Source organism: Nannobrachium achirus (genome assembly GCF_963921795.1).
Source record: "Nannobrachium achirus genome assembly, chromosome: 3".
NCBI classification, from domain to species: domain Eukaryota; kingdom Metazoa; phylum Chordata; class Actinopteri; order Myctophiformes; family Myctophidae; genus Nannobrachium; species Nannobrachium achirus.
The window spans coordinates 61,160,207-61,183,775 of NC_137812.1; the positions used below are offsets into that span (position 1 = coordinate 61,160,207).

The 23,569-nt window shown below is 42.4% G+C and overlaps 1 protein-coding gene across 2 annotated transcripts in view; it reads left to right on the forward strand.

Annotated features, from left to right (window-relative positions):
• The window catches only part of LOC308280912 (complement C3-like), an 89,120-nt gene that overhangs the window by 28,530 nt on the left and 37,021 nt on the right, over positions 1–23,569 (forward strand). The window contains exons 2-7 of one of the 2 annotated variants that reach the window (XM_080720977.1): positions 12,567–12,762; positions 13,228–13,390; positions 13,872–13,969; positions 15,696–15,784; positions 20,471–20,553; positions 20,671–20,758. The exons of the other annotated variant lie outside the window; for it this stretch is intronic. Of the exons in view, the coding sequence (XP_080577103.1) occupies positions 12,567–12,762; positions 13,228–13,390; positions 13,872–13,969; positions 15,696–15,784; positions 20,471–20,553; positions 20,671–20,758 (717 nt within the window). The remainder of the gene's footprint in view (positions 1–12,566; positions 12,763–13,227; positions 13,391–13,871; positions 13,970–15,695; positions 15,785–20,470; positions 20,554–20,670; positions 20,759–23,569) is intronic. 2 annotated transcript variants of the gene reach the window in all.

Here is a 23,569-nt window from a genome sequence, read left to right on the forward strand (position 1 = left end):
CTTTGCCATTTCTTACATTTTAAATATTTCAAATAGCTGATCTACAAGCTTTTACTTTACTGTATTTGTTTATTTAGACAGGACAGTACCAGTTCATGGACACAGAGATATTGACATATTGCATTATAATACATACAAGGATCTTAGTGTAAACCAGCCGGAATTAGCTAATGCTAAATTCCATCCGTCGTCCTCAGGACATAAAACAAGACTAACTAGAAGCAGTGCTCTTCCGAGCACAGGTCTCCACCAGGCCGTGCGTCCTGGTGGTGCTACTGTATTATAGGCCAATGTAAAAAGGGTGGCATGTGTTCTTCACCTTAGATCTTTCATGGCAATCGGACGCTGCATGCATGATTTGAAGCATTGTTCCAAACTATGTTTTGCTAAAGTCTACCTGCTGGTGGCGCTATAACAAAAAAAAGGTAGCATTTGTTCCTTGACCTAGTGGGAATGTGTGGCAAATTTCACGGTAATCGCAAGCATGGTTGATGATTTGAGGCATTTTGTTCAAAAACTGAGCAATCCTGCAAACTTTGGGAGCTAATATTAGCCAATCAGGATGGAATATGAAATATCAGACGGATCGTACTTGATCACATGACTATAGAGATACTGTGTACCGATTTGCGTGATTTTTGGATAAAATCTCAAGGAGTAATATCCAAAAATGCGTTTTACATAAGTCGGCCCAAAGGTGACGCTATAAAAGGCTGATGTGAAAAATGCAGGGCAAAGGTTTATCCTTAGCCTCTAGGGAGTGCGCTTACAAAGTTTGAAACTGATCGGTGGAGTTATAGGTAAAACCACAAATCGGCCTGTTATAGCGCCACCATGAGGCTGATTTAAAAAAAATTAAGTGGCATTTCTTCCTCGGCCTAGTGGGAATGTGTGTGTGCGATTTCATGATAATTGCACTTTGCGTTTGTGATTTGAGGCATTTTGTTCAAAACGGCTCAATCCTACAAACTTTGGAAGCCAATTTTAACCAATCAGGATGGAATATGCAAATTCGGATAGATCCGTGTCGATCACATGACTGTCGAGATACTGCCTACCGATTTGTAGGATTTTTGGACAAAATCTGTAAGAGTAGTGCACAGAAATGTGTTTTGCGAACATCGGCCACTAGGTGGCGCTGGAAAAGGCCCATTTGAAAAATTTAGGGCAGAGGTTCTAGATTGGCATCCAGGGAATGTGTGTGCTCACTTTGGCAGCGACCGGGCCAACGGCGACTGAGATTAGGTGCACACAAACTGCGAGGACGCACGCACGGACGGACGGACGGACGGACGGACGGACGGACGGACGGACGGACGGACGGAGGGGAAAACATACTCTCCCTCAGCCTTCGGCTGGTGGAGACAACAAAAACAAAGAACAGAACAATACAGGGTGAACAACAACACAATAACAACAACAACAAGGTGCTTGGCGCAACAGAGTGCCTAGTGCAACAAAGTGCCTAGTGCCAGAAATAAGTTAAAAACCACATGGGAAAGACTAACCTAATTTGCTAATTCGTACAGGCGTCAACTCTTTTCTTATAGGTGGTTACATGTTTGTGAGCGTTTTAACCATTGCTTCAACTGCCCTTTAAAAGCACCGAATGTGGGGATCTCTAAAGCCGGTTTTCCATACCACTTTTTAGCCCGACACTACACGACACGGCACGACACCGCACCACACCGCATTTTTTATGTAGGTTTTCCACTACAGAACCCCCCCCCCCCCCTCTCTCTCCTCCTCCCCTCTCCCCCTCCTCCCCTCCGCTCCCGAAAGAAATCGACGCCCCTTTCAACATACGGATATTACTCGGATCTTCTCAGTCTGTAAACACAACGGAGATGCTAACTTGCGCTAATTATTTTTAGAGATGTGGTGGACAATGTTTTATGCCACACACTCACACAGGTCTTCATCGAGTCTTTACAACTATAGCGACGACTAACGTCGGGGTGAACATAGTCAAATAATAACTTTATTGGCCAAACTACACAAAGAAGAGTAGAGGCTAGTTGCGCTAGCATACATGCTAAGCTACAGTACAGTACATAGGCTACTGTAGATTCTTTTCCCCATTCAACACGGAGATGTGGTGGACAATGTTTTAGATGCCACACACTCACACAGGTCTTCATCAAGTCTTTACAACTATAGCGACGACTAACGTTGGGATGTTCATGGTCAAATAATAACTTTATTGGCCAAACTACACAAAGAAGTAAGCTAATGTAGAGGCTATGCTAGCGCAGTAACAGTACAGTAGATGTAGGCTACGTAGTTTCGTTCCCCCATTCAACACATGCAGTTACAAATACAAACAGGAGACATCTCACTGACATCTCATCTATATAAAATAACGTATTGCCGACGCATTTGCCGTTGATAATTGCGACTCGCAACCATATAGCCTATGTCCACTGTTTGTGTTGGTTAATGTTCTTGGTGCTTCGTGGCATCTCAACTGCAGGGCTGGGGAACACAATTCTGCCTCAGATATATAAAACAAACAGGCTTTGCTTTTATATTTGATTTGCAGCCGTGACTGCATACTAAAATCTGTCTCAAGTTGTTGTGTTGAAAGACACAGCTCTGCCGTGAGACTGTCTCTGACCAATCAGTATCAGCAGCGTGTATACGTCACTGATTTGGCCTCACTTAGCCCAGGCCGGACCACCTCAAGAGTGGAGCCGTTATAGTACCACGTTAAGTACCACTTTCACACCACTCTACCCAGTTCCTTGTAGTGGAAAACCTGACACAAGTGGGCGGTGTGGTGTGGAGTGGTGTGGAGTCGGGCCTGTGGAAAACCGGCTTAATTGTGGCAGGGAGCTGGTTCCAGTATTGGCAACCATTTATGGAGAGAACATTTTTACCAAAGGTAGTTCCTCTAAAATCAATTTCACAGTCTCCCCTGGATGTTGACCTAGTACTGCGTCCAATGTCCCTCTTCTTATAGATGCATTCCATAAGAGGAGGGGGAGCCAGACCATTAAGGCATTTATATATTAAACATGCGTTTTTAAAGTTCCTAAAATTTTCAAAACTGAGGAGGTGGTACTTTTCCAGAACGTTACAGTGGTGATAAGAGTTTTTTGTCTAGTATTTTAATAGCCCTTTTAAAAACCTGTTCAATAGGTTTGGTGGTTGTTGTATTTGCAAAAGACCAGTTTGTAAAACAGTATTCCATGTGAGAAAAAATCATGCAGTGAAGGTATGTTTTGGCTGCTTCTATTGTTAGGTAGGGTCGAATTTGTTTGAAGTTTCGCAGATCGTAATTAATAGTATTACTTACTTTTTTATGTGCTTCTTGAAGGTTGGATTGGAGTCCAAGATTACACCGAGATACTTGAAATGTGACATACTACAATTCCACCCCCTTCGATAATACACCAGATCTCACTATGGTGACTCTTGCTGAACAACATAAACACTGTTTTTTTCCACATTGAGCATGAGGCAGGCATTGCCTAGCCAGGCGTGTACCCTGTCAAGTGCACTAGTTAGACTCTCAGAGATTTGCTCAGTGGTCTTGCCATGGGCAGTGAAGACGACAGTGAAGATCGGCATACATTTGTACATTGCAATCTGGGCACACATCTGGTAAATCATTGATATATAAAGAGAACAATAAAAGGCCTAAAATGGATCCCTGTGGAACTCCTACTGGATTATCAACATACAGGGACTGGACACTGTTTATCACCACACACTGTTTATGGTTTGATATTGTATGATTGTATCCAGCTAATTGAATTTATGGAGAAATTGAAATATGATAGTTTTGTGAGGAGGACGTGGTGATTTACGGTGTCAAAAGCCCGTCTGAAGTCTGGAGAAACAGCACCTACATATGGGTTTGTATCCAGACTCTTCTTAGTTCTTTCAATGAATACACTATTTGCCGTTTCAGTTGAGTGTTGGGTGGAGTGGTGTCCCCCCCTTGTTGAGAGTTTAATCATTAGCTTAGCAACCCTCTTCTCCACAATCTTATATGCTGGGGAGGATGCTGATGGGTCTTTAGTTCTCAACCAGAACTTTGCTACCTGATTTGAAGATGGGTGTAATCAAAGCTACCTTCCAGGAAGAAGGAACCACATTTTGTCTAATAGACTGATTAACCAGAATGGTGATAGGTTTAGCCAAGGAGTCACTGTGAGTCTTTAGGAAGTTGGTGTCAAACCCATATGCATCCTTGGCTTTGGAAACTTTCAGTTCGGCAATAATCTTTTTTTACCTCACTCTCATTTATTTCCTCTAGCTCTCGGATGGGCTGTGTTATCGAGATTGGACGGGATGAGATGTTAGGGAGGGAGAACAGTTTAGTTATCAGTGATACTTGACAAAAATGAATTATCAAAAGTGCTGGCCAGTGTTTCAGGGTCATTTACAGTGACCTCACCTAATTTTAGTTCAAGCGTGTTTTTATTCTGAACATTTTGCTTACCTAGCAACTTATTCAGAACCAAACCTTCTTTGCTACACCCTTGCTTTCATCATAAGCTGTGTTACAGTATTTCTGGCTGAGACAAATGTCTGAGACAAACCGGTTTTAAGACTCTGTTTTAGTAAGCAGTCCCTAGTTTTCATCATGTTTCTGCAGGTGAGATCTAGCCATGGTAAAACATGTTCTGCTCTAGACCTATTCTGTCCCCTTGTGGAGAATGAGGATATCAACTTCTCCAGTTTGGTAACAAATTCAGAACTATTTGTCTCAACATCAGTGTGAGAGCTGTTGTAGCTTATTTTTGGGAATGTAGTGAGGACAGGGGGGTGAGTTGCAAACCTCTTTTTGGTGAGTTTCCTAACTAGGAGTATTACATTATGATCAGATAGACCGGTTAAAAAAATGAAAATTTTTACTATCCTATCTGCTTTATTAGTAAACACTAAGTCAATTTTAGTTTGGGATTTATTTGTTACTCTAGTTGGCTGTTAAACTAGCTGCTCTAAGTTAAAGGAATCAGTAATTCGTTTGAGATTTTTTCTAGAGATGTTACCGATCAATCGGCAATGGATCGGATCGGGCCGATCAAAGCGTGATCGGCGATAATCGGTGGTTTAGATCAAAAGGTAAATTCACTGATCCGATCGGTGCATCCGATCAACCAGCCGTTCAGTATGCCCACTTGAGGCCATTTTGGGGTATTGATTTCCACAGTGCTGAAGGAATAATTAGTTACTGCTATGATAATAAATACATAGTAATGCTGGTAAATAACTATAAGGCAAATATATAAATGAATTCATGAGTGAATTAATTAATTAATGTTAAAATATTAACATTTAGAAAATATAAATAATATATAAATAATAACTTGATCGGATCGGTGATTGATCGGTATCGGGTGATCAAACTTTTGTGATCGGTGCTCGGTGATCGGTTCCAAAAAACCTGATCGGACCATCCCTAATTTTTTCCTGTTTTGTTTATCATCCCAGTTTACATTGCAATCACCTAAAATAATCGTTTCAGTTTTTGATTCCCTAGATTTCAGGAGCAATTTGAGTTGGTCATAAAAGTCAATCTTAGCTTTTGGGTGGCGATAAAGACATTTAATATAATGGTGAAAGACATTTCTTCAGATAGAGACACTTCTACCCCTACACAGTCAAAGTTAATGTCAGGAGGCACCACACTTTCTCTGCAAGTCACAGTGCCACCCCACCCCCCCCTCCCAGCCCCCTGTGACCTGTCCTTTCTGAATACATTGTATCCTGGCTTGTTCACCAGGGCTGTGGGGGATTTGTTGGTCAGCCAAGTTTCTGATAGTCCCAAAAAATCAATATTGGACTCTGTAAAGAGATGTTCCAATTGGTTCAATTTGTTACCCATGCTTCTAATATTTACGTGGCCACAGAAAAAACCCTTAGGTTTGCACCGAGGGTCCCAAACAGTTTTGGCTTGATATAGAGTTTAAAACATTTTTGATTTACGTACTTTTTTTAAAACAGGATTCCTGGGGGCTTTCTCGGTGCAACCGTTATTGTTGTTGGATGTGTGATGGATTGCTGCTTGATTTTTCTTGGTGGAGTCCAGCGGCCTAGCTCCGCTGCAGAGGCTTCTAGGCACGGTGGTAGCAGCCTCGGGAGCTGGTGATGTCGTTGGACCACTAGTCGCCGTTGGTGTCATCGGGTCGAGACCGAGTAGCCTTCTGAACACGGGTGGGGGTAGATGGAGCCAAGCTAACAGTTCGGTAGCCGCTTGATGCTCACAATGTTTCGATGTAGAATGTCTATTTGAAGTAATTTAAAATGTTTTTTATTTTTATTTTTTTCAAAATATAAAAATAAATTAAAAAGGCAAAAACGTTTAGGGATAAGGGGTAGCCTTACATTAAGACGCATTCTGCCGAGACTTTCTCATTGTGACGTTGGGGCGACGGCATGAGCGTCTTACCGACTTGTCAGACAGGTCGGGGGCATGGTCGGCAAAACTGCAATTGCGGCTCTACACATGCAGGAATGCGAAATGTAGCACACCGCAGAAGTTCTGCAAAATGTATGCGAAGATGTATGCGACTTCTGCAGAAGCCTTGTTTAATGTATTAGTCCGTACTTTTAAATAAAATCAGTTTTTACCAAGTGTTCTGCTTTTCCTCGTTTGCTACAATGTTAGCTGCAACAGCGCCCGTTGGTGGCTGGGAAGCATTATTGTGCATAGACGGGTTTCTTGTTTACAAACATTGAGACTAAATGCACAAGTGACTGTATCATGTAATCAATTCCGTCCAATCCCCAAACCTGTTGTTTTGGGGAACGCTGGTTTCATTGGCTAATTTTGGTACCGACCTGCGCACGCATCTAGTTCTTATCAGCGTAACGTGGACCAGAAACCCGTCAATTCTTCCGTATACACATACGTCATGTCCTTGCATGAGCGAATGGGGGAATGGATGAACGTCACGTGATAAGTGCAGCCATGTTTAACCAAACCAGTGATGCTCGATTTGGAATCGACACACACACAGTAAAAAATAATTTTATTTAAAAATACAGACTAATACATTAAACAAGGCTTCTTGCAGAAGTCGCATACATCTAGCAGAACTTCTTCTTCTGCGGTGTGCTATATTTCGCATTTGTGCATGTGTAGAGCCGCAATTGCAGTTTTGCCGACCATGCCCCGACCTGTCTGACAAGTCGGTAAGATGCTCCTGCAGCAGTCCCACGTCACAATGCAGAAGTCACTGCAAGTGTGTCTTAATGTAAGGCTAGGATAAGGGGTAAGGCATGGATGAAAATATAGCTGTAAGTGTCCTAGTCAGGGTGCGGGGATCCGAATATGTACAATATATTTTTTTTTTTTTATTAATATTTATAGAAATGTGTCTGAAATGAATTAAAACTTCATTATACTTAGGAAATCTTTCTGTAACATGGAAATGAAAAAGAAAACAACAACAACAACAACAACATTGAATCCAATCCATCCAAGTACCTTGGGACCTTGTTGTACAAGAATAGATAATGTAGCATTGCGTCGGTACATTCATGGCACGGGAGTCTTAAACGCCACATGGTGTTTAACTGTACTTGTACTGTACTACAAAATAATCAATCAATCAAAATACCAAAAACCACAGCTCATTTCGTCAGGCGGTACGTTTTAATACGGACCCCTCCTACACTGGATCTCTGCTTTTCAATTTCTGCCCAAATGCAACAGTAAACCAACATGAAAGTCATGACAAGAGTATCTGGGGAATTCACAAATGAGTTGTGACATCCACCCTCATCCTCGCCTGTTGGTCTGAGCTCTGAATCTGTCACTCTCCATGGTGCTGAAGCTCTGCAGCTTCGTGCCATTCAAGTCAAGTCAAGAATCAAGTCAACCCTGGTGGATGCTTGCTCATGTTTTGAGTTTGATTCCTTAGTTCCTTAGCCTTCTCGCTGCCTAGTGAACATGTTCAGTATCGTCCGTTCTCTTTATTGTTTGGTGAAAGTGTTCATTATTTTCTCTGTGCATTTGTGCAAAGTCTTATAAAAGCCAGATCTGCTCTCATCCTTTTTATTCTTCTTCATCCTTCTGATCTTGGGTGCACATCTCCATTCTTACAATAGTAAAGACACAAGAGAAAAACACACAAAGCAAAGCAGAGGCCGGAGTAGAATGAATATCAAAATTTGGGCAAATGTGAGAAAAGGGGAGAGGGTTAATTTATCACTCATTCATACAGGTACAGAACAATGTTGCCTGGACAAGTTTTGCAAGACGGAAATGCAACAACGAGATAATAAATAATCAAATAAATAAAAGCAGAATAAAGGTAAAGTTGGTACTAGTACAGGTGAAAAAACAGAGAAACCGTGATTTGGGATTAGAACTGAATACACACAGGGAACAGATTAAAACACAAGCACAGCAAGCGAGTGAAAAGCAAAAACAAATTCTGCTGTGAAAGAGAGAGGGCGGGTTTGTTTGTGTGTGTGTGTGTGTGTGGGGGGGGGGGGGGGGGGGGGGGGGGGGTCTCTAGCTTGATTGAATGTATTGAAGTTTGTTGATAACAATTCTGATTTCAATATTAATACTCATTTAAATCTGCCTATCTAGCAACGATGCATATTGGGTATGAATTTAATGTTTAATTGTTAAATTATAAAACTAAGAAAAACAATCAGGAAATGGTTTTGCACAGAAAATGTATTCATTAAACCACATAAACTTGTGCATAAGCTTATGTCTAAATATAACCATCACCCAATCCATTTCCATTTCATCTTTTGGAATGCTATTTATGAGATTGTGTTGAGTTTTACAGATTGTAGACAAGGCTCTGCTATTTCACTTTAACCATCTGTGAGGTAATAAACACAACCCCTGTGTATTACATCATTAGTGAACGAGCTGGCACTAATGAGTTTATATTTGTTCCACACTTTCATAATGCAATATATTTAATAATCATTTAGAACTGAAAGGAAATATTTGAAGTCACTCTGGGGAAGTGCATGATAAATGTCATAGCTGAATGTAAACTGAAAGAAGGAGCATAATCTGAAGATATATCCCCTGAGGGAACATACTGCTGAGGGAAGATAGAAGCCATTATTTTCTGTGAGGGAACAAAGAGGTAGTCGATAAAAGCTACTTCTGAATTATTCTTCTACAAAATAAGAAAAGATTGTAGTTGATACTTTACAAGGTCTCTGTTCAAGTTCAACCACAAATGCAAGAGCTTACGCAAGCTTACAGACCTTTTGCTAAAGGTTATGTTTGCTGACTGGAAAACGAAACTTTAGTTTGCAGTTTCTCAATTGCTTACTTATTTAAGACCCTTGCACACACTGTTTTATTTACACAAAACAATGGATGACAAACAAACACCAAATTCTCCATCACCGCTTATACACTAACTCTAGAATTACAAAGTGACTGCATGGTGCTTCATTTTTGCAGTTGAACCCATGCAGTTAAATGCCTTACCGGTCTAAGATAATATCTACTGCATAGTACTGTATTCTATCCGTCTGTCATTCAATGTTATATGAGTTAAAGAGAAGGATCTCAATGGCAACAAGCTTTGCCTTACCTGAGTTTCCCTTTAGATTACCTCGTATCAGTGAAATGTAGCCTACTGTCATGAAACGGTACCTTATATGCAAAACTTCTAATAATAACTTCAATCAATCAATCAATCAATCAATGTAACATAACATCAGAATCATTTCTACCTGAGATTTATTTTAAGACATCAAAGACATTTATATTATTATTTTGTGTTTTTTAGAGGTCAGAGTAAAATTACTTTTTTGTGTTTGTTTTGTAATAAAAGTTTGTTGGATATTAAACATTTAAAAATGAATCGCGTGTTAGCAAGAGGAATTTACACAATGGTGTCACATGGTTAGGTGGGGCTATTTGTCTAAATCTTTCTGTGGCTGTTGTACCCATGTTATGCAGATGGGGTTTACATGCATTGTTTAAAATGAATACAAACTAATACAGGTCTTTGGTGTTAGAGCTGGTGTTTTTTTTTCTCCTGCAAAACACATGCTTGCAATGGATTCAGAATCATGAAAAACCCCTAATGTGACCCCTCCTACTTAAAGCATATTTATTTTGGTTTGTAGCTGTCTGTCTCTCCACTCTGTTGGTTTGTGGGTGCCACACTTGCCTCGGTGGTGTGTGTAAAATGTGGCTTTCTGAACTAGGCTCGTCGGGCTACAGCCTAATGTTCACCATACTGTAGGCGTCAGCGCAGGTATGTCTTTCCTTCTTGCTGTTTAAGAGATCGCCTGCACAATGCATATGTTCTGAACTTGAATTTGAACTTGACCTATTGCTGAACCTTGCCATATACATTTTCAGGGCCCTCACCGGGCAGAGACAATGTAACCTTTCATCCTCCTGTGATGTAAACAGGGGAGGGCGAAACTCCTGCAGTTCCACAGGAACACATTTCATTAAAGGGTTCTTAGCCTAGGCACAAACGCTGAGTTCGGCTTAATAGTCACCTTCCCTGCAGAAAAATGTGTGCTCTCAGAGTGCATTGAACAGTGTGTGAATATCACTGATGCGTTTGATGGTCACCAGGGCCAACAACAAACCTGTTTTTAAAGATAGGTGCTTCGATCATGTCCACCTCCCCCTGAGGTTCAAAAGGTGACTTATATTAGTCAGAGAGTCCAGCACCAACCACAAATCCCAGGTCGGAACCAAGGATTTAACCCTGGCAGGCTGCAACAGGCTTCTAGGCTGTTTGGAGCTTTGATTTGGGGCATCGCGATACCATACACGTGGACTCCATAGTCAAGGAGGGGCAGAATGAGTGCACCTCCTAGAGTATTGTGTACCCAGGTAGGTGATTTCGCTTTTGAGCGGTGGTCACACGTCTCCTCAGAGTGACTTTGTCCGTATGTGCGTAGCATAAGCTGCAATACCGCTGGTAACCAAGTGTCGCTGTTGCTTCACACACGCACACACGCGTGCACGTTCGACCCTGAAATGAAATGGTACGCACACACGGCCACGCACACGTACCCGCTCACTTCAAACTTGGTTAGATTTTTGAGCGGTGGTACACCGTCTCCTTAGCGTGAGTGTGTGTGTAGGTAGGTGTGTTACTATCTGTGCATGTGTGCGTGCATGTAGCCTGAGCATGAGCTGCAATATCGCTGGTGACCAAGTGGCGCTGTTGTGTCACAAAGACACACTTTTCCATTGAGGGGAAGTGTAGCTGGCTAGCTGCTGAAGCCAGTGAATACGTGGAAATGCACAAGATTGACCAACTGACTGAGAGTGACTGACTGAGAGAGTGACTCTGTAAAATTATAGTATGATTGTTTGATGTGTTGTAATTGTGGACATCCTTGACGTTTTGGTATTTTGTCATCTTGTATCTTGTACACCAGGCCCATTGCAAGATGCTGTACTTTGTCAGCTACCATGAGCCACCCCACAATTAAAAAGTGGTAAGGTGAGCCCGAGAAGGAAGGTTAAGCAGGACCCTATTCCCTCCATGCAAACAGTGACCTTAAATGAACACGGGAATAAGCAAGCCATGGATTCAATGTCCTAGGAAGGTAAATAATAGAAAAATCAATAAAGCAGAAAGTGCAATGTTTTTTGTTTGTGTGTGTGTGTGTGTGTGTGTGTGTGTGTGTGTGTGTGTGTGTGTGTGTGTGTGTGTGTGTGTGTGTGTGTGTGTGTGTGTGTGTTTGGGGTGGGGAGTGACGGGAAACCCTGCAGAATGGAGTGGGTCCAGAGGATAAGAGGCAGGTATCGGTGGGGTTACACCGATACCCACACACACCCCTGTATTTCCCAAATATTTGGTAGGGACCCATTTTTTTTGTCACTGACCCATTTTTGGGGGATCTTGTGTAAATATCCCCTTTTCAATGAGTACAGTTAAGAGTTTGCTTTGTTCTAGATAACAGGTTCATTGTGCATTACATCCCTCTTCAGGGACAATGTTTTTTTGAGCGGTGCTAACCTGTCTGTTCGGACTGTCATTCATTGGTCAATTGGTGTCTGTTTGTAATACTTGGTACGTATGACCAGTGTCACATTGGTCAAGTTTCATGGGACTCTTAATGAAATTAACTCATAGCACCGCTTACTTCACACTGGGTGTGGTTTTGTTTCTGTTTAGTTTAATGTTTTGCTGAGTACATTCTGTCAGAAGCAAAGCAAAAATAATTGACCGGTCGTGATGACATGTTGGAAATGTAGTATTGATCCTGTCCAGGATGATCATTTGACATGATCAATGTTCATGCAGGACTGATGAGAACTTTATACCAGCAATTCTTAACCTGTGGGCTCTGGCCCACTGGTGGGCCGTGAGGATATTACAAGTGGGCCCCCAAATAATTAGCAAAACAAAATTTGAATTAGCAGCCAGAGGTTATTTGGGAGTCTTTGGTGTTGAAAAGTTTAGGAATCCCTGTACTGATCATAGATCTACAGTCCTAATGCCCCCTTTCTCTCACGCACGCACACATTTCTCTATTATTAGACCTACTTTATCTGTTTCTTCATGATCCATCTCTCTCTCTCTCTCTCTCTCTCTCTCTCTCTCTCTCTCTCTCTCTCTCTTTCTCCTTCTGGTTTGCAGGCAGGTGCTGTCTGCTCCTAACGTGTTGCGTGTAGGATCTCCAGAAAACATCTTTGTGGAGTGTCAAGATTGTACAGATGGAGAACAGAACGTTCAGATCAACGTGAAGGACTATCCGGCTAAATCAAGGCTGTTGAAATCCACAGCTGTAACCATTAACAGTGCCAACAACTTCCAAGCAATCGGACAACTTACGGTACACTAGAAATACTTTTTGTGCCCTGCAAAATGTTGTCAGTATATTTTGAAGTCTCACCTGAACTTTAAATTGTAATAGTGGTAGATTATTTTAATTTCCAATTAGAAATAGCAGAATAGGAAATGATGAATGAATCTGTAACTCAGAAGCAATTTATTACAGCTACAATATTTTCAAAATGTTAGTTACAAGTTTACATTGCAGATGTAGATTCAATTGCAAAATAGCCCAATTTTATACCTTGTTTATTCTAAAATAGCCGATCTAAAAGCTCACGACGCTTTGACTCAGTACATTTTGATACCAATATTTTTGGTACTTTTACTCAAGTACATTTTTTAACACAGGGCTTTTACTTCTAATGGAGTATTTCTACATTAAAGTTAAAAAGAAAAAAGAAAAAAAGAGATTCGGAATACCACAATTGAATGTCACAATGCCATCGTATTCTCCTGGTTTTAGATCCCATCTGATAAATTTAAGAAGGATCCCAACTTGAAGCAGTATGTGTACCTCCAAGCTCAGTTCCCAGGCCGACTGCTGGAGAAAGTGGTCATGGTATCCTTCCAGTCTGGTTACATCTTCATCCAAACAGATAAGACCATCTACACACCCAATACTAAAGGTGAGTCCACTAGCTGAGCACAGTACTGTAAGCACGGCAGGAATGTTTTTCTCTGATAAAAGATTGTTAAACATAACTTTTTAGCCATGAATGCTGAAGAATATGGAAAAGTATTGTTTGAAAGGTAATTCTTTATATACAATGAATGTACACAGTATGCTTGCGTTGGGGGAGAGGACACAAGGTATTTCTGGAAGCCCTGACTTTCCAGGGCTTTTATGTTTTGACAGAAGATGCAGACTGTAATGCTATTGTGAAACTAAAAGTCAAAACTTTGTTTGTCTGTCTGTCTGTCTGTCTGTCTGTCTGTCTGTCTGTCTGTCTGTCTGTCTGTCTGTCTGTCTGTCTCTCTCTCTCTCTCTCTCTCTCTCACACACACACACACACACGCATACACACACACACACACACACACACACACACACACACACACACACACACACACACACACACACACACACACACACACACACACACACAGTTAATTTCAGGATGTTTGCTGTGAACCCTGGCATGGTGCCCATCGACGGGGAGGTTGCTAATGCTAACCAAACTGACTCCATTTCCATTGAGATTGTGGTACAGTATTTTCATAAACACAACATGTAGCTGTAGCTACAGCGTGTGTCCTGTCATAATCTGTCAGGACCTGTGCTACCAGAGCACCATGTTGTTTTCTAGGGAAATGCATCTATAGTATACTGTATGCTTAAATGTCTACCCTAGTGCAGTGGTTTTCAACATTTTTCATATCAAGGACCATTATTTATTCAGCATGTGAGCCACAGACCACCATTTTATGAGATTTAGCCTCTCAGACCCAAACCAAAGACTATTATGTAATCGTTGGATAAGATTTTGTCCACAATTCCATTGATTGTTGATGTATACAACAGGAAAAAGTTGATCAAAATTATTCTATATTCTCTAATTGTGTAGACTTCTTTAACAATAATTGTGTCCATTTGGTTTCATTTTACACTCTCAAGACCACCTGGAACCCCCTCAGGTACCAATGGTGGTCCCCGGACCACTGGTTGAAAAGCACTGCTCTAGTAGAATCATTTCAGATTCTGACAGGTCAACACATTTTTATATTTTTGAGATTCTGCTCCTGGTAGCAATGTGAGACTTGTTCTTTGACTTCATAAGCATCTTCAATACCATACATCCACAGCAGTTGGCCTTGAAGCTGTCAGTGCAAGTGGATCTAGGCTTGGTTGCAGACTATGTCACCAACACTGGTGCTCCCCAAGGAGCCATATTGTCACCCTTCCTGTCCACCCTCACAACTTCATGGATGACAATGTGGGGATTACAGAGCTACATAGGGTAGTGACTAGTGAGTGAGCGAGCGAGCGAGTGTGTGTGCACGCAGGAGCACACATGCGCACACACAGACACCTATCCAAGGGGAGGAGTTGGTGGTGGTGGAAGGAAACCTATTAACACAAGCAATGCAAAAAAAAGAATCAGCCGGTGAGGAAGTTCCAAAGCTTGAGTTAAACAGGACAGTCTGGAGGTGGACACAGAGGGGAGGAGCAAGCTGTCCTGATGAACTCCTCTCATCTGTTCTATGGTGTGCCAGTGGGGATGAGGAGCACAGTCAGCCACAGATTGATCATCCCAGGGTCAGACACAACATGATTTGGTCACGCCTTTAGATTTAGCCTCTCAGACCCAAACCAAAGACTATTATGTAATCGTTGGATAAGATTTTGTCCACAATTCCATTGATTGTTGATGTATACAACAGGAAAAAGTTGATCAAAATTATTCTATATTCTCTAATTGTGTAGACTTCTTTAACAATAATTGTGTCCATTTGGTTTCATTTTACACTCTCAAGACCACCTGGAACCCCCTCAGGTACCAATGGTGGTCCCCGGACCACTGGTTGAAAAGCACTGCTCTAGTAGAATCATTTCAGATTCTGACAGGTCAACACATTTTTATCATCGTCACTGTCGGGCAGAAACCTTGTATTTCCAAGTTTACATTTGTACGTTGATTTTCGTAAAGCAAAGCCCTGCTTTCAAGACTGTCGCACAAAACTAGTGAGAATAGCGGATCTACAAGCACACAGTGCCTTGCGTGGTGTTGTGTGCTTGTAGATCAGCTATTTTCACTATTTTAAAATGTAAAATGATGAATACAAGACAACCGGTTTTCGACAACAACAATATAGATTAGCAAATTGTCCACTTTGCAACTGTGCCCAGTTATCAACATGCTTGTCATAAGTGAATTAATTACCTTGTAATGGTCGTTTAATGGTTGTTCACTATTGTTTTTAATTCACCAGACCCCTGATGGCATCGTTTTGCCAGTGGAGACCGTCCGTTTGAAGTCTGGGCTCCACTCTGGAAACTATGAACTCCCAGAAATTGTCAGGTGTTTTTTCTTTTCTTACCTTCTGGTTGATCAAGCCATCCTGTTGTAGGACAAGGTTCTCAACCTATGGTTTGGGGCCCCCAGGTTGGTCCTGAGGTAGAAATCCTACTTAATTTATGGACTCCATAGCGGAATTGAAACTCTCAAAAGATCAGCAAAACCTTGACTCAGATACGATGTTAAAAGATATAGAAAACATTTATTTACAGCGCTGTAACAGTCACACACATGTACATACGTCCTACACCAAGAGACAGACAAGACAGACTGAATTGCTCTACCCTGATTCTCAGTTCATAATTAGCTAAGCAAAAGCAATAACACATTCCCCTCAGTCAGAGCTTGTTAAAAAGCCAAGAACTCCTTATAGTCTAGCAGCAGAGGCCGTCCGATTTTGAGATACCCCTACCCGAGGTATAACCAAACACAACCATGTTTTTTCTTATCTTTAGGGTCTCCCATTAATGAAATGGATTGTTGTGACATTTTATTTTTGGGGGAAATTCGTTTTTTTGGCTATTCTTTATACCTACCCCAATCTCTGAAAAAGGCAAATCCGCCTAGGTCAAAGATGACAAAAATGCCTATAACTTGAGAATGCTCACTCTTATCCTCATAAAATCTGCTGAGATGTGAACCAGGTGTCTACTCTACATCAACAAAGAGTCAGAATGCAATTTACCTAAAGAAATACTGAAATATTATCCTTTAAACACACCTTTAGTTTAGGCGGAAATTGTACTTTTGTGGTGAGAACTACTTTACTTTCTCTCATTTACAAGAAACACATATTTATGTCAAATAAGATGTTCTTGCATTGCCTAAGTTGCTACTAAACAATAACCAGTGTTTGTGTGGAGATAACTTGCACAGTTTTATTGCAAATCAGATTTCTTTAGACACACCCCCTCCACTGAAAAAGACAAATTAGGTAATTCTGAATGGGGAGATGACATTTTGGGGAGGGAAAGTCCATGTGGCTGTACTGTACCACATCACCAAACTATCAGAATATGAATAACCCAATAATGTAGTTTATCTATTCTAAAATGACTAAAACAAGATGGATTATATTTTCATGTATGTTAAAAAATCATTTAAATCAGTATCTCCTACCTAAATCCAAGTTTGAGCTTGTCTTGATATGATGAAATAATAACAACAACAATATAATAATAATACACAATAATACACTAACTTCAATACTGTCCATATTGACTCAGGCGGCTCTGGCGGCAGCCAAGGAATTCTACAATGTTACTTTCCCAGACCCACCCTCCAGCACCAGTTCTCCCATCCGCATCTCTCTTCCACCTAATCCTATCCCAGGAGACTGCAGTTTGTCACCCTAATTTCCAATCCACCCTCCCTCTTGTGTAGAGCCACAGCATTTCTCCTATACTTGTATTAATATCACTGCAGACAGATTTGTGAGACTGGTTCTCCCAATTACACTTTAACACAGATTAGTGATTGGTGAACTAGCAACCTTAAGATCCCCAGATTCCTATACCCATTCAGATATGGCCACCCCTTAACAGGATCAGCATTAACAAGGCCAGGGGTCCAGACAACAACAACCCCTGTGTGCTCAAGGTGTGCACTGGGCAGTTGGCAGCTGCATTCCAGCATATATTCAACCTCTTCCTGAGGTTGAGTAAAGTAAAATGTCCTGGTGTTTAAGAAGGGACACCCAGTGCATTCAGTGACTACATGCCAGTTAATTGTTTTGACATTGCATGTCAAGAAGATCTTTGAGATTCTGCTCCTGGTAGCAATGTGAGACTTGTTCTTTGACTTCATAAGCATCTTCAATACCATACATCCACAGCAGTTGGCCTTGAAGCTGTCAGTGCAAGTGGATCTAGGCTTGGTTGCAGACTATGTCACCAACACTGGTGCTCCCCAAGGAGCCATATTGTCACCCTTCCTGTCCACCCTCACAACTTCATGGATGACAATGTGGGGATTACAGAGCTACATAGGGTAGTGACTAGTGAGTGAGCGAGCGAGCGAGTGTGTGTGCACGCAGGAGCACACATGCGCACACACAGACACCTATCCAAGGGGAGGAGTTGGTGGTGGTGGAAGGAAACCTATTAACACAAGCAATGCAAAAAAAAGAATCAGCCGGTGAGGAAGTTCCAAAGCTTGAGTTAAACAGGACAGTCTGGAGGTGGACACAGAGGGGAGGAGCAAGCTGTCCTGATGAACTCCTCTCATCTGTTCTATGGTGTGCCAGTGGGGATGAGGAGCACAGTCAGCCACAGATTGATCATCCCAGGGTCAGACACAACATGATTTGGTCACGCCTTTGTGCCAGTAGTCATCAGTATACACAGCCAAGTCTGACCCCCATAGATTCTATTCTGTTTTTAGGGATTACTGACTTCTGCTTCACTCTGACACAGAGTATTACAGATCCAATCATGCCCACATTAGTTTTGACCAAGAGAGAACATGCAAAGAGCAAGGTTATTGAATGGGATTAAGTGAGACCCTGTCCCAGAGTTCGTTTCGAAGAGTCCTTGAGCAAGACTCAAAATCCCTAGTTGCTCCCGGTGCCTTGCATGGTTTCCTCCGCCATCGGTGTATGAATGTGTGTGTGAATGGGTGAATGTAATGCACAATCTTTGTAAAGCACCTTGGATAAAGGTGCTATACAAATGCACCATTTGCCATGTATCCATATTGTCTTTCTATATGGATTCCATACCTCCAAAAACACTTGATAATTGATTTATTTTAGTGTTAGTGAATGTCAAATGATAAGGACTTATAACCTTATAATTTGGTATACATCCAAAAGTCGAGTGTTATTTATCCATGGAAATCTTCGCCTATATATAGAGAGAGGCTTAAAATACACAGGTGAAATTATCACTTGTGTACTCAGACAGTGTCTTGAAAAGCCAGATATCATTATTTTGCCCTGGTATGCTCCAGAAAGACCACTTTCTACTTTTTTTCTGAATTTAGTTGCCAATGTTATCCTTGCCTTAAAATACATTTCCACTGGGGATTAGCATGGATAGATCTAGCGTAGAGCAACAGGGCTTGGGGAATTGGCTTCAACACCAAATTGGGAATACGGAAGGGAAAAAATGTTTTCTTTTATTACCCTTTTTATGGGCAGGATTCTCTTCATTCTACATTAGAATGTTATGTTCTATGATAGCTTCAGATCTCATGCTACTTTGTGTCAATAACCATTGTGATGGGAATGGGATTTGGGGTGTCATCACTTTGTATACCTGCCTTAACATGACATGCATTTCAATAAAAAAGATTTGAAAAGAAAGAAAATACATTTCCACAACAATTACTTTATGAATGGGAGTAGTAGGGGAAAAAAGGCATTGCTGTGTTTTGATCAATGTAGTCATTTTAGATCAAATATATTATTGGTTTATTCATATAGTGATAGTTTGGTTCTGTGTACAGCCAACTGGACCTCCCAAAAATGACTTTCAGTATGTCACCTAACTCCCTAATTTGTCTTTTTCAGTGGAGGGGGTGTGTCTAAAGAAATCTGATTTGCAATAAAACTGTACAAGCTATCTCCACACAACCACTGGTTATTGTTTAGTAGCATCTTAGGCAATGCAGTAACATCTTATTTGACATAAATGTATGTTTTTCTTGTAAATGAGAGACAGTAAAGAAGTCCTCACCACAAAAGTACAATTTCCGCCTAAACTAAAGGTGTGTTTAAAGGATAATATTTCAGTATTTCTTTAGGTACATTCCTTTCTGACTCTTTGTTGATGTAGGGTAGACACCTGGTTCACATCTCAGCAGATTTTATGAGGATAAGAGTGAGCATTCTCAAGTTATAGGCATTTTTGTCATCTTTGACCTAGGCGGATTTGCCTTTTTCAGAGATTGGGGTAGGTCTAAAGAATAGCCAAAAAAACACATTTCCGCCAAAAGTAACATTTCACAACAATCCATTTCATTAATGGGAGACCCTAAAGAGAAGAAAAAACATGGTTGTGTTTGGTTATACCTCGGGTAGGGGTATCTCAAAAACTAAGGCCTTTTTTGAGGGCTTGCTGCAGGTCTATTATCTCCTTCACATGGCCATAAAACGAAATGAGCCACTGACTTGCTGCCAGCTGTGACCTTCCATCTATCCTCCCTACCTTCTGACCTCATCTACAAATGGTGTTTACCTCCATGTTCTCAGGACTCAAACTAGCAAATACTAAGCAATATACCATAATAATATAATTGCACCTCATCAGTCCTCACATGATTCTGGTGATGGCAGTGAAGTGACAATTTAAGGCAGGCAACTGCATCAAAATTAATCAACAAACTATAATATAAAAAGTGTTCAAACGTTGGCCAAATTGTCAAATAATTTAAGAAAGAGACAAAAGATTTGAAAATAGATTATCTAATAACTCACAAGCTTGTGAGCTTGTAGACCTGCTATTTTCACAATATTTATCTGTGGAACCGAATCAAACTAAATGTAATGCCTCAATTCCTACAATTCCAAATGCTCGTCAGGGTGGAGGGGGTCACGGCCTGAAAGGGTTGAGAAACACTGTTGTAGGACAGAAAGAGTCCAAAGACGCAACAACCTTTGGTTAACAAAGTTTAATGTTTTTTGGTGGGTGGGTGGGTGTGCGCGTGTGTGCGTGTGTGTGTGTGTGTGTGTGTGTGTGTGTGTTGCAGTTTTGGAATGTGGAAGGTGGTGGCCCGGTTCCAGAACAACCCTCAGGAAAGCTACTCGGCTGACTTTGAGGTCAAGGAATACGGTAAGAGTTATTATGCTGTGGTGGAAAAAGTTCTCAGGTTTTTACTTAAGTTTGTAAACAGCAAACATGAAATATGAATGAACAGACGAGTGAATTTCTCATCCCTGTCTCTACTAGTGCTTCCTAGTTTTGAAGTGAAACTGATCCCTGGCAGCTCCTTCTTTTACGTGGACAGCGACCAACTACACATCGACATCAGAGCTACGTAAGTGAAATTGTTATTGTCTTTATATTATATACCTTTATTGAAAGGATAACCCTTTGAGATGTATCATCTCATTTTCAAGAGGGTCCTTATCACAGAAATACAGACAATAGACACAACAACAAATACAGTATATGCATACATTAACAGAGACTAAAACAAAAGCTCTCCCGAAACTCTCCGCTCCCACACCACCTGATCACCCACAGAATAACAGACATCTTGCATTAATGTATCCATGAAAGCTAAATGAACAAAAGCTAAAGCAAAAACAACAAACCATGACATAAATGCACTTGCGGTAGCAAGCATTAACATACCCATACAAATACACAGAATACAGACATGCACATGCACCATATGATTCACAGGATGAATTATAGATGACCAAGAAAACGGTATTGTGCAAATAGGAGAGAGACTTATGGTTGAGGTTTACAGAGATGAAGGGAAAGTGTATAGGGTTGGGTGTCAGGCACATGCACACATAAACATCAAAGGGGGCTACAGCCCCTGCCCTTTTACCTGTCTGTAAAAAGTGCCCTCTGCAGTCCATGAATACAGTTTTCTGTCATTTACTCGAAATGCACTCCTACATGGGTAATCGCGCCCCCTAGCGCGCGATACCAAGCTATGGGCATGTGTACTTCCTCTTCCGTTCCTCTGCTACACACGATACGGCAGTCTACACTACTTGCTCCTTACACTCTAAATTGTTTACCAGCTTACTTCTTCTGTGCAGTTCAATTTTCAACTTTAGCCTAAAGCGGCGAACAGGATTTTTCGCCCTTCAGTGTTGCTCTGCTCAGAAAACTTCTCGTTCTTCGTTGTTTTCTTTGTTTGTTTACAAGCCGGTAGGCTGCAGTTAGCTACCAGTTAGCTTAGCTTCGTCTCCGTTCGTTATGTCCAGCGAGGGAATGTTTTCTCCGGATCCTACCGGAGCCCTTTCCCTTCCCCGACTCTGTGGGGATCCCGCCTGCAGCTAGCCTGGCGGGGCCCGACATCATCTGCGTTCACTCACTCATTCCTTCCACAGTATAACGTCTGGACTTCCGGGGATTGGCAGCGAGTATACTGATTATTCTCTGATCGGGGCCAATCAGTGACTGCTTCCGCACAACAAACGTAGTCTTTACTTACAACAAGTGAAAAGCTTTCCCTGATTGGTCCATGTGTAGACGGTGACGTAGATGCATGCTGCAGCATTTTCAAAACAACAATGGCTGCCCTCGCGATGCAACAAGGTGTAACAGTTAACGCTCTAACAATAAAACAAGCAATAAGTGCAGTTATTTCAGAGTTGGAATCATTTACAACAATTAAAAAGTAACACGGGGGATGCGCTAGCGGAGTTCATCGGCCGAAAAAACTAGTTTGTTTGCCGTTCTTCCGACTGGCTGAGAGATGTTTTGCTACGCTGATTGGTTAGAGGAGTCTGTCTGTCAAGGCAAGTACTCCCGCCCACTTTTCAAGCTGCCAATAGGCCGAAGGCCAGACATTATACTGTGGAAGGAATGAGTGAGTGAACGCAGATGACGTCGGGCCCCGCCAGGCTAGCCTGCAGCCACTACATCGCCTCGGACGACCCCCACTCTATCTGCTTTGGGTGCCTGGAGCTCTCCCACGCCTGGCCCCGGAATTTATTTCCCTTCCAGCTGCCCCTTCTGTGCCCAGATGGACTGCGCCACGCTTCACCAACGCCTTCTGGTTGTGATGAACATGAACGCCGCTAAGCCCAGGCAGACCCCCGAGGCCTTGGGACAGAGAGGCGGGCCTGAAACCAGCTCTGCATCCCGGTATGTCCCTGTCTCAGCTCTGTCTCTGCTGAAGTCGAACCTATCCGTGCTAGCTTCGCTCCTAGGCATGCTGTTACTGCTACAATGCACAGTGGCGGGCTAGCCGGCACCGTCCCACGCTTTTCCTTCCCTCCTACGCCCACCAGAGTTCTACACAGACTGGGACGCCATGCTCCAGCTAGCCATAGACAGCAACGTCCATGCCATCCAGTGGGCTGGCAGAGGGATGGTGGCGGTCAGCATGTAGAGATTTCGCTGGCTGCAAAAGGTCTCCTTCTTAGGCTACACCGCTAAAGCCAGCGAGAGACGAGAGGAGCTTAGGGGCCTGAACACAGACCCTCTTCGGGGGGTGCCATGCCCTTCCTTCCGCGAGATCATGGGGACAAACAACGCCCAGAAAGAGGTGGTCGACGCCGTCCTGGCTCCGTCTCCCCAACCCCCACCCCCACCCCCCAAGTCGACTCACTCCTCACGCCCTGAAGAAAGGGCCCAGGGGGCCCCACGTCAGAGCAGCAAGGCCCCCCGCTCTTCCAGGCCCCCCTCCTCCTCAGGTACGAGCAGGCACCGCAGTCACAGCAGACAGAGATCCCACCACAGGAGGACCGACCACCTACCCGGCCCCCCTACAGCGCAGCAGTGAAGTCCTGTGGGAGGGGGCGGGGGAAATGACATTTTGGGCAAGAGGGCGTACTCGCCCTCGGCGCCCGGAGACAGGGTCATTGACGGCTCTCCGGCGCCCAAGCACAGAGCACTTTTATTCCTTCCACAGAGTGTGGAGGAAAAGCACAATTTTGTAAATGTGCCAAATGTATTTGTGCCTGTTGTTTTTTCTCCAGTAAAGAATGTGTCTGTGAAACAAGGTCTCTTCTTTCAAAATGCACACACAAGGGAGAATCCCCTGTGGGGACATCCACATCCTTTGAATATTGCATGTCCAGTACCACAATACCACATCACACACCAATATCCTTCAGGGAAACCCCCCTACGGGGCCTATCCAACATAAAAGGTTTAG